General features: G+C 34.9%; 1 protein-coding gene across 1 annotated transcript in view; it reads left to right on the top strand.

The window, feature by feature from the left end:
- The window catches only part of TUSC3 (tumor suppressor candidate 3), a 118369-nt gene extending 104460 nt beyond the window's left edge, over positions 1 to 13909 (top strand). The window contains exons 8-10 of the mRNA XM_010011480.1: positions 3326 to 3400; positions 5710 to 5800; positions 13627 to 13909. Of these exons, the coding sequence (XP_010009782.1) occupies positions 3326 to 3400; positions 5710 to 5800; positions 13627 to 13642 (182 nt within the window). The 3' untranslated portion in view covers positions 13643 to 13909. The remainder of the gene's footprint in view (positions 1 to 3325; positions 3401 to 5709; positions 5801 to 13626) is intronic.
- The last annotated feature ends 524 nt before the right edge of the window (positions 13910 to 14433 follow it).

The following is a 14433-nucleotide window of genomic DNA, read 5'->3' as shown; positions in this document are numbered from 1 at the left end:
GGTGTACAATTCATGCTTAAATTGCATTCATATTCAAATAAATCATTTTCAGACTATGCTTCAGTTTTTCAACTTCTGAGTTAGAAGTCATCCTTTTTCACTGAGACATGCAGTGATTACTGTCTTAGACATGGTTCCTTCCTCAGCCCTCGTGGCCTGGGATGGTTATGGTCTAATTGAGAATAGATTGCACATTGAATAGCATAAGTGGAATATTAGAATCATTGCTTATTGTTTCCTGAACTGAAGCAAAAATGTCTTAAAGGAAACTACGAGACCTGTTTCATTGCAGGACCATACTTTTTGTCTTCGTCAGTTTCTTCAGCCTATGATACAAATCAGATTCTCAACCTGTGAGAAGTGGCAAATACCTTGTTTTCAAGAACTGCATGTAGCTGAAGAATATTTCCTAAATAGAATGACTGGATTGCATATTATGTTTGGATTTCTCAAATGTAAATTGGAAGTTAAGTCCACATGGAAATGGTTCAATTAAAGAACTTGTAATACAATCAGTATTTCTGAAATTATAGCAGGTAAGTATTAGTAGAAAAAAGTTAAGACAAGTATATCTCCATACACCATAAATTTTTCTGTTGGTCATATTACTCCTTCACAAAAAATGTATGTCCTTTTCTTTGTTCCATGTATGATAAAGTGAATCAGAAGTTTTTAAAGTTTGTTTGATAATCTGTCTCCATTTTAGTTGACAATAAACTGAGCACAGACTCGAGTGGATGAATATTTTGTTCTGTAGGGCTTTTGCTCGTGTCTTATCAACCTACTGCTTGATCTGCAGCTAAAAGGTAGTTGTTCCTTTATGTGTATAATGCTAATGCCAGATTTTATACTTTTGGCAGAAATTCAGCAGAATATGAATGAGACCACCAAACTTTTTTCACAGAAGTAACCAAGTTAGTGAAACTGTTTTCTCTCCTCCTTTTCTTCCCCACTCACTACTAATTAGAACTGAATTTGTGAAGTAAAGACATAATTCATATATCACATTGATAAACTTATGAATTATCAGGTTTTCTTCCTTTGGACATTCTGGATAGAATTAACAATGATTAAATTTTCTATTGAAGTATGCTAATAAAAAGTATCCAGAATTTACTAGTAATCACTTTCATTTTGTACGGTATCTATCATTCTGGGGTTTATTGATCCAGTCTTTCTCATTTTGTTTTGGATTTGGTGGTGTGAGAGGATTTTTTTAATACTTCCAATCAGGCATCTTGATTTTTGCAGGGCTAAATATTATGCTCTGTTACTGCTGATAATTTTCTGAATAATCTTACGAAATTTGATTATCACTGGCTTTTTCATCTTACTTTAAAACTGTTCTTCTTCATGTAGCAAAACATTCAGAACCTTTTCAAATGTTGTCAATATCTACAAAAAGCATGTACCTGCTGGGAAAAGGAGCAGCAGAAGTTTAATATGTAAAAGTGAAATAATTCCAAATTTGAGAGGACATATAAATGGTTTACACAGAAAAAAAAAATTGCTACACAGGGATACATTTATCAGAAAACATGAGCATCTGAATTTAAGACATTTGCTAGCTATGGTTTATCTGAGTGCCATTTTCCCCCTCATCTTTTCAGAATAGTTTTGTAATGGATAGTGAGGAAGATAAAGAGGAACTAGAAAATAAGTACATCATTTGATGCTATCTTATTTTTTGCAGATGGAAAACTGTCCAAGTAAACACTTGCTAAAATTTTGCTTTCTGCACTGCTAGAGAAATACAATACTGTAAAAGATTATTTTCAGAGGTAGGAGTGTTGCTTTCTTTTGTAGAATATCAGAGTAATGTAAAGATGTAACATACAATATTATAAACAGGAGCAAAAAAATGATATCAAGCTATATATTCAGTCGTAAAAAGCTAATTATTGCATTGGAATTGCAACTCAGTAAGACTGAATTTCTCCTTCAGCATCACAGAGCTGAGGCAAATGACATGCTCAGTCATGAAGTTATGAAGCCGATACGAAGTTGAAGCTAAAAGGCAACCTGTGAGGCTGAAAGCTGGAAAGCAGCAACTGAAGCAAAAATAGTGACAATGTGAGGGAAGCTTTAGGGGTAATGATGTGAGACTTTTTGTGAAAAAAACCCAGCACAGTTCAGCTGGCTACAGGTCTAAAAATCTTAGTTCTATGTATATAAAATTTGGACATGTCAAACCTGAATCAGGCTGCTAATCTCCAATGAAGTGTGATGATGATGGCATTGACATTTCTAAAACCCTTTGCTCAGGCTCACTTTAATGGAAATGATATAGCTGAAATTTCAGAAGTATTTGTGGATTTTTGTCTAATTTTGAACATTCTAACATGAAAAATGTTAATATGAACACTGATAGAATTAGTGTAAGTATAATGTTACATGGTGCAGATATTCTTTATGTATGCAGCATGTTTGAAATATCTCTTGTGAAATATCTGTGTATGTAAATGGAAACATCATTCTTAAAATTTGTAACCATCCTGCGACCTAGCCCTGGGATAAGTAATGCTTAAAAATCCAACCTTATTCAAGAATCAGTTAACTCTGGTGAAGTTCGTATTTCCTGAAATTGTGAGATATAGCTCCCATGTTCAGCCTGTTTCAGTATGGCATTCAGGCATTTCTCCTCTTTGGAACAGATGTTATGCACAGTAGTAACCATTCTTTTTTGTTTATACAGTTTCAAACAAACAATTAAGTGAATGGTTTAAGATCCTGCTAAATTAGTTAAATTGTTTCATCATTATGGACTTGTTCACATTTGTAAGGGTTATAATGAGGCCATAAAACACTGGAAGTGACTAAGGACTTTGCCTCTGAGATGGTTTTCTGCTAAACTATTAAGCAATATGACACTAAAGAGGGAGCTAATGTCTTCTCTAAAAGCAGAGGAAGATAAAGCAGTCCAACTGCTTCAGACTGTATCAAATAATCAACAAATTGTGTGCAATAACACTGAATTATTTCTGGTTCTTACAGTTCTCATGTTTTAAAACCTTTTACTTCCAATATAGAGAATATTGTAAGATATTGGCAAATAGCTATTTCCATAACAGTCCAAAATTTGTGTGTCCTACTCAATGACTTGTCCTTTAAAGCTTTTTGAATTTTCTTTCCTTTTTTTTTTTTTTTTTAAATTTAAAATGCACAAAGGTATGTCTTACTACACATTTTTGCCACAGGTGAATGTAATGGTACAGTTTTATAGAGAAATTCTTTCATTTTCTGAACTTGAATGCTTTGGCTCGTACCTTTGTAGCTTTCTGAGGTATCCACACATCTGCTGTTTTCCTTGACAATGGCAATACAGATGCTGCTATCACCATGGGAATGGTACTCCTGAATGAAGCTGCTACGTCCAAAGGGGATGTTGGAAAAAGGAGAAGTAAGTTATTTAATACAACTAAGACAATGTTTAGACAATTAGAGGACATTGAGAAATTACAAATTAATATCTGATTAAATTTTCACAAGGTCTGTACCTCAAACGAATGTTTACCTTTTGTAGAATGGAGAAGAGGAGAGTATAAAAATTATGTTGATAAAACTGCATTCACATGAAGTTTTAACACTAAAATAAATGTTTGAGCATACCTGGCCAAGGTACAGCTTGACACCATGTAGTACTGCATAAATACTTTTTGGGTCTTGAATTATACTGCAAGTGAGTCAGTGACATAAATAAGAGTTTCAAAAGATTGTTTTCAAAATAGGCATTTAAGATTCTTAAGATTACAACATCTAGAGGAGTATGGAAACTCTTTTACTTGGTACACTTTGCCAGTATCATGTCTCCAGAAGAAGGTGAAAGCCAAACAGTAGATGTAGTACAGAACATATCCTAATCTGTAATGTCTAAAGATTCTTAAGAAGTTCTTAAGATTCTTAAGAATTCTTCTTCTGAAGAGCAACTTTTATGTTTTTCTGAATGTTATCATTCAGAATATTTGCAAGATTTTTTGGCAATGAATGGCATAAACATAAAGTATGGAAGTATTTTATCCAGATGGAAACTTCCTAACTGTTACGTCAAACAAACTTTTACTGCGTATGATACAGGTTGAGACAAATACGCCCATCTGCCTTTGTACCTTTTATATGTTTTTTCATATACCCTGCTACTTACTTTTTTCTCTGGTATAAAGTGTCAAAGACCTTTGAAACATACCAGACCTCCTGTACTGCTTCTACCTTTTTCCTAGAGCAGTTCTTTAGCTGCTTCTGTGTAATACACAGTATTGCAGATAGGGTTTGCCAACTATTTTCTATACAAGCATTCTAGAATTTTTCATAGTAGATGGTTGCATATTGGTTAGAGTTCTCTATCATGATTTGAGGGTCTCCTTCAGCTGTAGATCTGCAATTTAAGTTTTAATATCTTCTACAGTACCTAGCTTTGATACTGATGTCAGAAGAGACAGTGACATGAGTTTAATTGGAATATGGTTTTAGATCACGATTGAGATCTGGGTCTGTGAACATGAACACAGTGAAATAACAGTGGGCTTCAGTACAAACTCTGATTCTCTTCCACTTGCGGCTATTGTGTGGATGCTCTCTGTGTACCTGCCTTGCACTGTTAACGCTTCACAATTAATTCATCCATGCTGTGAAATCATACTTGTGAGTGCTGGTTTCTTTATAATGAGGTGTGTTTATAAGATTTGTACATGACTAGTTTTCTGAAAATAACTGCAGAAATTCTATATTTCAGCTGACTGCTTGGTCAGTTTTAATGAAAAAATGTGTCATTGTCAGTTTCCCCAGCTTCATGGTTGCTCATCATTTGCTCAAAGGAAGCACGCTTTTGAAACATGATGCTGCAGTTAAATAGCAAAGATTTGGCTAAAGTAGGAATAGTATAAGATAAGCTTTTAAAATAAAAGTATCTCAGTAGAACCAAGACATTACCTAATGTAGATGAGTGGCATCTCAATTATATGCATTAGCTATCATGATCAAAAAGGTTTTATGCTACTGTTACACAGGGTGCCAACTGGTGTTCCAAATCTTATTTTTTAGTTTAGGCATTTACTTCGCTAATTCACTCTGCCTGAAAAGACTCAAAGCACTTGCCTCTAGGTGCATTCAGAAGGTCGGTGGCATTGCTGTTTATCTTCAAAACCTAAAGATTTATATTGCTATCAAGTTAAGAGTTAAAAATGATTTGGCTACCAGCCTTGGAACTTACAACAGCGAAATGTTTTAGTCACTAAGAACTAGATAAAGTAGTTACTAAACTGCCTTTGCTGTTACTTCAGCCATAGATGGTTGACTAGAGAGAATACGATTCCATTAGTCAGGGGAGACTTTTATAAATGTAATTTGTTTTCCAAAAAGAACAAGCAAATACCTGGAATTACGTTTGTTGATATGTGTAATTTACAGGGTTATTAAATCCATTATCAGCAGTAAGGTGTTTGCATCCACATATATTTGAGTTTCAAATTTCTGCTCTTTTTTTGTGAAAACACATTCACCCTGACATATTTTTTCTTAATATCCATAAATGTTATTTCCATATATGTTTGAAATCCTGTCATCAGATATTGGACATCAGTAGTCAAGGCAATAACATATTAGCATTTAACTGTGCCAAATTCTCTATAAATGATTGACATAAATAATATTCTTTGTAGAGATTCCAGTTTTAAGTCTTTTATGTGCTAATAAACAAAGTTATTTTCTTTCCAGTAATATGTCTGGTGGGCCTGGGTCTAGTGGTCTTTTTCTTCAGCTTCCTGTTGTCGATATTTCGCTCTAAATACCATGGCTATCCATACAGGTAATCTTTCATTAAATTCTCATCTTATATATAGCTTTGTATAAGTTTAAGAATAGCTTTCAGGTAAACTATCTGTATTTTTTACCACTGGAGTTTATGGGAGCTGGAAGACTCAGGAAGAATGGTGATTAATTCAAGCAAACCAAAAAGGGTTGGAGAGCTAATGTTGTTAAGATGACTGTTAATGCAGACTAGTTGAGCACAGATGTGTAGCATATGCAGTACTCCATGAAAAATGCAAAAGAAAACATGTGCTTGAGTTTATAAACATTTATTAGATATTTATTTATATATCTTTATAACTAAAATATACAGAAGACAAGGCACAAAAACACCAAACTGGTGCACGATGTCAAGCTATGATTTATCACTAGAAGTACCCTCTTCTTTTGTCAGCCACACCAGAAAGAAAAGAAAGCTTATAGTCTTAATTATATGTACAGCCGTCAATTAAACAGTTACAATTTGTCTGACAAGCAAAAAGAAAAATAAGGAAAAACGATAAAGAAAATACTTGCCTTTTGTAGGTGGGTGGGTTCATCTGGGACATCACCTACCAAGGTAGTCTAGGCTTCTGATTCACATCTTGCTGATCTGTTACACATTTGTTATAGTAGCCTATGAGGAACAGATGGTCCATAGCTGTTGGAAACCATGCTGTTCTTCCATTGGTTCCATCTTTGCTCACTTTCAATTTCTTTTTCCTGTAGCGATCTATATATATACACACATATATACATATATATGCAGTTGACATAATCTAAACATGCTATGCTAGGTTTTATAATAGAGATAACATGCATAAGTGCTGTTTTACCCCCTCTAGTTGTCCTCAGTGCATTTAAAGAGATGAGATCTTCCTTATTTCTAGTGAAAATTTCCAGTGTACTAGTCTACAATCTAGTAGACTAATCCTTCACAGAATATTCATCTATGTTACTATTACTGTGTATGGAAGAGTAAGTGGATGACATGTATTGCAGTGTGGCTATGGTAATATTTTGCTGATGGATCTGGCATGATGAAATGCCAACTAATATATACATAAGGGAAACATTAGTACAACAGGTTCAGAAAGTTATATTTTGAAGTAAGTAGAGAAAAAAGAACTGCATCTATTAACAGTTCTATTGTTTTTACAGCCACTGTTAAAGAACTGCATGAAGAATACTACAGTTTTCCTCAGATACTTCTTAGTGTTCATTTCTTTGACTAGGTCTTGTGATTAGTGCAGCAGCCAGCTTTATATTGTGTAATGTTCCACTAGTAAGGATTCAGCCTTGCAAAGCCAACATCTAACATTTGAGCTAATACATAAAATTTTTCTACCAGATTTTGCTGTGAGACTTTAGAACTATTTTCTTGTTCACTGAGCTTGTTCTCTTTATGCAGAATAATTGACATTTAGTTAGATCATCTCAGATCAGTTTTAGCATTTAATAACATCATTCTCAAGACAAGGAAACTTTTCCTCTTGCAATATGCAGAGGTGTGCATCTGCTTTTTACTCTTTTCTGCTAAGCAAAGAGGTCAGTAAAGGGCCCAGTAGTATCATATTGTGAGATTTTATCAGTATGGAGTTAGTAGTTTGACATCTGGGATAGTCTGTACTGCCTTTCAGTGTCCTCTCTGGAGACTACCTTTGTAGCTCAACTGACTTGGGATGAAAGACAGGATCGTTTTCCTAAGTGTGGGGTATTCTTACTTCCCATTAATTAGCTAATTAAAACTTTAAAGAAGGAATCATGAGCTTGATCTGCAGCTTGTAAGCTCACTTGAGAAACACTGTGAAAGAATGTCAACCTATGGTCTGATCTCTAGTTGCATCTTCTCATAACAAGTTTACTAAAAGGAAAAAGCAGTTGTCGTGTTACTTGCCATGCTGTTTAACAGCTACTAAAGAAAACCTGACAGTTGTACTAGTTTCATTTTTAGTTCTTTCATCTTAGGAGTGTTCTTATCAACTATTAACAACATGCTTGTATGACTGTGCCTATTTCCAGACCTTGCATGGCTTTTGTGAATGTTTGCACTAGGGTTTTTTGACTGCTGTATGATACTTCGGATGTCTGAGGTTGAGCAGTACTTTGTAAACTTGAGTATGCTCTGTGAGTTGGCATGCCTATGCAATACCATTGATGTTATTGCAGATGTAATTGCTCAGGTCTACTACATATCTTGTAGGATCATGTATCATAAGCTTTAAAAATCTTGATCTGAGTAAAGTAGGGGGTTTCCATCTTGCTAATGTTTGCTGTTAATTTTGCGTGGAATAGATCTCACCTTCAGCCGCCCACAAGGTTGAAGCTGTATTTAGTGAAATTTTGATTTGGAGTGTCCAGCAGTCGTCAGAGTCTTACGTAGATTTTGTACTCCTCTCTTAGTATCCAAGCTAAGAATAAAGGACATCAGGAATCAGGGGTGGGGAGAGGAGGAAAAGAAAGAGAACTCCTGAGATCTATTAAAGTTAAATTTCAAGAAATTTAGCTTGATATGCAATGCATGTGAAAAAGGAGTGCTCCTGTTAGTAAGTTAAAGCTCATGAAGAAAGAAAAGAAATCCAGGACAGTGCTGAAAAGACTGATTCTTCACAATCCTGTTAAAATGAGATAGTGCTGCATCATGTTGTTACTATGAAGGAATTATTAGATCCATAAACCAAATTCTGTCTTAAGGAGCCAAGTAGATTCAGTATCACAACTTACTAACCAGTAACACCCATCAAGTAAATTAATAAACGAATGAACCCTGTGGATGCGTAACTATGCAAGAAAAATTTAATAGCTAAGTTTTTCTTCGGTTTCTTTATAATTTACTGCTTCTGCAGAATTAAGCAGGCTCTTACAGGCTTATTTGGACTGTCCTTAGTTCTTCATGTTTTCATGGGAATAAATTAATCATTCAGTCTTAAATCCTCACTCAATGCAGAATTGCTAGAAACCATCACTAGAATGGATCCTTTTGCTTTGCTGTTATCAAATTCCATTTGCTAGTTTCCTAAATATGTAATTTACTTATCTGGTCCATTCCAGCATTTCCATTGGTCTCTTAGGTAGTTCTGACCCAATTTTCTGTTGCATTATTATTATAAACAAACTATTGATTCTTTGATGCTTCACCGATCTCAGCCATATCATCTTCATGACAATGCTATAGTGTTTCTTAAGAGAAACCTCTTTGGTTTATGTGCATAGTTCTTATGAATTTTAATGAAGTGAATGTGCAAAACACTAAGGAGGACCAGGTATATAAATGCTGTTACTTTCTCTTTCTCCCTTTAATTTAATATCCTGCATTTTAACTTTAGTCATATGTGCTGATATACAGTAATCTTTTTGTCTGAATTCCTTAGGATCTTCCAAGGAGTTCTGTATCCTGTCAGTTGATCCCAGTATACATATATCTTAAGATGTGAAATATGTCTGTCCTTTTACTTTCCCTGGTAGTAGATTTCACCTTGAAACTGACAGTTTGTATGTGATAAATTGTCCTCAGGCTAGTAAAGCTTTGCCTTTAACAATATTAACAAGAACGCATACTAATGATCTGTCAGAAAAAAGAAAGAATGTTTACATTGGCATGCCTAAAGCAACAGTTAAAGAAAACTGGAATTGTTTTAATGCTATATGCATGACCTCAAGAATCAACTTCACTGTCCTATTTTTAAAAAAGTCAAATATATAAATTGTTTCTGTTCTCTCACACAAATAAGTCCTCTGTGAAGCAGCACACATCAATAAAAATTGAAACAGTAACACAACCTGCTGTGCATCCCCTTTCTCTCCAGTGACCTCCGTGTACTGAAAATAAATCAGAACAGATGTGGATAAACATAGAGCAAGAGTCAAAAACTGGAGAAAGACTGTTATTTTCTTTTCTCATGTGCATAAATAAAAGTACTGGGAATGCTGTTATTTCTTTGACCCTAGTGATGCCATTGTCATCGTTAATTTCTGTGACAAACAGAAAAGTGTCCAAAGAAGTGCTAGATAAGAGCACAGGTCTATAAGAGTGTTCTTCAGAGGGCATCTATGTAGGAAGGGACAGTAACATTTTGTTTACATTTTTTTCATCCACTTCAGGCATTTTCCAATTAAGTTTTTAATTCTGCCAGAACTTTCTTCTTGAAGGCTAGGGGTGGGGAAAAAAAATGGTTAATTAACATGCTGGTAAAATACCCTTATTCAATGAAACATTGGAATGGGAAAGGTGATGCAAAATGGAGGTCAGCACTGAAGGTTACTTACTGAGCGAACACAGTCATGATTGATGAGCTAGCATGTAACAATTCTCTCGGCTAGAGCCATTTTTACCATGGCAGGGCTTTTTCATGCCTGTACTAATCCACCTTTTTTATGGGAACTAGATGAAATTTTTCATTTTGCTAAAACTTTCATTTTAATTGTTGTCATTACCTGTTGAAAGATAATGCAATAATTTTATTTTATGCAGTTGAACATATTCCTTCTTATAATTCTGTCTGGGTGAGACAAGAGTGTTGATACATAGAGCCAAGAGAATCTTTTTTGGAAGCCTTCTCACCCCAATATTTAAAGTGAATAAGTGATACATTAATCATACATATCAACATTATAGCAACATGGAATTTTATCTGTCAGCTAACACAAAGGGAATGACAAAGGCTATTCTTAACTAAGACAAAAGCATAAACTCTAAGTTAGCTTTGCTAGTCAGGAAAGAGCTTGGCAGGCTCTCTCGAAACCTCACTTTAGGCAGTTTCAGCCCAAAAAGCACACAGAATATTAAAGAGAATGAGAGAGGGTGGTAAGAACAAAACGGAAGACATTAGTACACTAGCACAGTATTGTATTCCCTTCAAGACTACGTTTTACCATTTGCTGTTGTTTTAGTCTAAATTAAAATTATATGACTATCTGAAAATTCAAAGTTTTCATACAAGTTTTCATTAACTAGCTTGCATTAAGTAGCTTTTTAAAGAATTTTTTGGTGCCTGTAATTGAACATTTCACTATCATCAGATTATCCTTTGTAGCCCTTCATTATTTGGGTATTACTGAAGAGAGTAATGTGAAGAGTTTTTAGTTAAACCATAATCAGCCTCCCAAACCATATATTGGTGGAATGGAAAATACATATTTTGTATTGACTAGCTGAAAAAATGGACTAAGCTGCAAGAAAGCATGATAAATAAAAGATGCCTCATTTTCATCAAAAAACATAAATATTAAGTCAGACATGAAGTATTCATTCATTGCTTAGAGAATAGCCAGTACAAGAACAGACAAATTGCAATAGCTTGAAAATTTCTTGCATTTACTATATAGACCATATAAGAAATGTCTACCCTCACTGTAATTAAATTGGTTTCAGTAAAGAAATCCTGTGTAACACTGAGCAATTGAAATTAAATGGAAGTGAATAAAATGGAATAGTTATTTCTTGGAATATACTGGTAAAAAGTAAGTAGAATAAACAATATTTGCAGACATATAAAATTAAATTTATTAATAAACATGAGCACTACTAACAACTGTTCAGATGATCCATGTTGGTTTCATGCATAATTTAACTGATTGACCTAAAGTTTATGAACTAGTAAATCTACTTTTGATAAACACCAAGATAACTTTCGGGTCTATAGCACTGTGATGGTTTATAGCACTCAGCAAAACAGGCTACTTGGTTCACAACAGTAGAAATCAGGATTATTTTAGAAGACAGGAAAACAAGAATACACAGTTCTCAAAGCATCTTACATTTAGCATTTTGTGTGATACTTAACGTGGCTAGGCACTGTGTTCTTCAGCAAAGAAGCTGCCTATTGAAACGGAAGGCAAAATGGCTCAGTTCATAACCATCATTCTGTTCACTTAGACCATACAACAGCACACTGAGTCCATGAATATCCACAGACCTCCACATTACTCTCTATGTGAAGAGTCCACATTCAGTGCTGGTTTCTAGGCCTTTAAAGAAAAGATCTAAATTCTAGGTGTCTGGCCTCACAGCAAACCTCTCAAGAATGGTGTGCTTCTTCCTGTGGCAAACAGGTTTCATGCTCGTCTATGAGTAGGACCTTCCTTCTGTGATTACTACCATTAAGAATGCCTCTTTTTGCTTTTATGGCTTTCCTGTAAGTCTTACAGTTTACCATTTACTCCTACCTATTCTACCCATTTCCAGCTAGTTTGTGCCCGGAAGGGCACAGTTTGGCCAGCCTTTCCTGTTTTGCTTTTCACTACTTTGCATAAGGGGACACTGTTTCTTTTTTCTTTTGGCAGATCTATCCCAACAGATGTTGTCTGATTTATTATTCTAGATTTTTCAGAAACCCTGCTTACGCCCCACCCCACCTTCTTTTTGGCTACTCTCTAGTTTTTGGGGGCTTTTTTATGGTGTTTTGACTTTTTGTGTTTTTTCTGCCTTAGGCTTTTTTCTTCTTTGTGCATCTAGTCCCTTAAGCGTGTGTCTTATAACTTCCTTATAACTTCTGTATAACTGTCAGTGTTTACCTTATCCATATTCTGTATCATGTCTCTTAGCTGCTAAAGATGCAGTTCTCTTGTAGACAGAAATTAAGGAACAGTAGCCATGGTAGTGGCATATGCATCGCATGCAAAATTGCCATATTTGTATTTCCTTACAATTATATCTTTGTCTTTTACCCCTCCTGAGCCTATTAACGCTATTTGCCTGATTATTGTAATCTTCAGCCCTTCCCACTCTTCCCCTCAAACTTTTTAACTACCAGTATTCCTCTTTCTTCTTAGTTCCTTTCCTGTATTTGGCATTATGCTTCTATCCTAGACCTGAGCCTCATGTGCTCAGCATTCTCATACTTCTTCACTCAGCACCCAACAATTCACCTCTTCCTGCATTTGCTCTTGCTAGCTGTTCCCTTTCAACAATCACTTCACCCTTCAGCACCCAGCCAGTTGCCATCTGTTTTGCCTTGGTTTGTGTGTCTTGTCTAATGAGCTTGTCAGCTTTTTGCAGCAGGGAACATCTTCGTACTGATCCAGTCTTTTAAGCTTATGGCATTTGTATCTATGTTTTCTAATGATTGATTAATTATGCCATGAATGGAAAACAGGTGACATTACTACAATGTGTATGCTAGAGCAGACTGCGTTTCTGTAAGGAAATGAAAGATCTTCCATGCAAAGCTAAAGGTAGTGAAGAAACCCCTCCATTCAGTAGTTCATTGTTTTTGTGTTTGTACAGTCTACAGAAATACACAAGTCTTTTTGTGTTCCCATTTCCCATTTTATGAGATAGATAACTCTTCTTTGCTAAAGCACATAGAAAGGTATGACACACAATATGTATCTACTTTTTTAAAATACAAAGTTTTGTTCCAGGGGTAAAGAAACAGCAGTGTCATCTGAAACTTCTTAGTTGATTAAAATACCAAGAATTTGTGTGTCTGCAACCCTACAGAGCCTTGCCAAGTCCTCAATACCCACCTCACTCTGGGGCCACTTCAACTGTTAAAGAATGTTTTAAATAAATCTGAAACATCTCCTGGGAGAGCCAGTTCTCACTTTAAGTAGTAAGAGCAGATGCAGAACTTGATTAAAGAGAACAGATGTTTGAAGTGCATTTTGCCTTTTAATTTTTTCAAATAGGCAAATTTAAGTTTCAGTCACTCAAGTTTTATTTGATAACTTTAATGCTTGCTTAGTAATTACTAAATGGGCTATAAAAACTTGAGGGATTATTACACAAATGTCATGACTTTTAAAATGAATGTTTTGAAGTCCTTGTTTATTCTTTTCTAATAATTATGATGCTATGTTTTATATGCATTTTTCAGTATTTAATCATGTTTTCTTTCTTTTCAGCTTCTTAATTAAATGAATTCAAGAGGGATTCATTTAAAGCTGCTTACCAGGAAGATAAGCTACAACTGATATTATCTGCCCACCAATGTTACGTGTATTCAAGAATCTTTTGTTGGTTCATCTGGTTTTGTGATAATTTATATAGTATGCTGATAGAGAAATGAATGCAGTTTTATCCAATGAATGCCTAATTTATAGAAACATGCAGTAAACAACTCATTGGGAAGCGCTAAAAAGTTATGACTGTAGTATGCTTAAGAATTTAAATAAAATTCATTATGATGGTCTTCTGTTTAAGGCTTCCTCATTAAATTTAGTACATGCGTCCAAAGGGTATTGCCAAGATTTTTCACCTGAAGTTTGTAATAAGGTTTTGAGATGTGCTTTAGAACGGAACAAAATAATCATTGGTTCTTCAGCTAGTATTAAGAGAAATACCATGATAGAAACTGTAATATAATGACTACATGCATCCTGCCATCACTTTGCTTTGAAATAATATATGTATAATAGAGTCTCTGATCACCTCAGACATCTTGAGCTGTTAACATAGAATTATATTCTACATATTTTCATTGTAGATTTCTTCTTTTCCTGGCTCAGCAGTATTTGGAGTACATAGATTGCCAGTTCATCTCTCTCTCTAATGCCACGGGATGAAATTCAAAATGGTTTGTGGAATCTTGAAGGCAAGAAGGCTTAGATCAGTCAGAACTCAGATCCTTGTAAGCTGAATGGGAGGCAAAATGGGAGGATTGGGTAGGTAACAGTGTTTTGTAATCCACGATATGCTTTTTTTCTTAAGTA

The sequence above is a fragment of the Nestor notabilis genome, unplaced genomic scaffold (genome assembly GCF_000696875.1).
Source record: "Nestor notabilis isolate BGI_N333 unplaced genomic scaffold, ASM69687v1 scaffold593, whole genome shotgun sequence".
NCBI classification, from domain to species: domain Eukaryota; kingdom Metazoa; phylum Chordata; class Aves; order Psittaciformes; family Psittacidae; genus Nestor; species Nestor notabilis.
The sequence above is the reverse complement of the archived record's forward strand: the minus strand, read 5'-3'. Positions and strand labels throughout refer to the sequence as shown.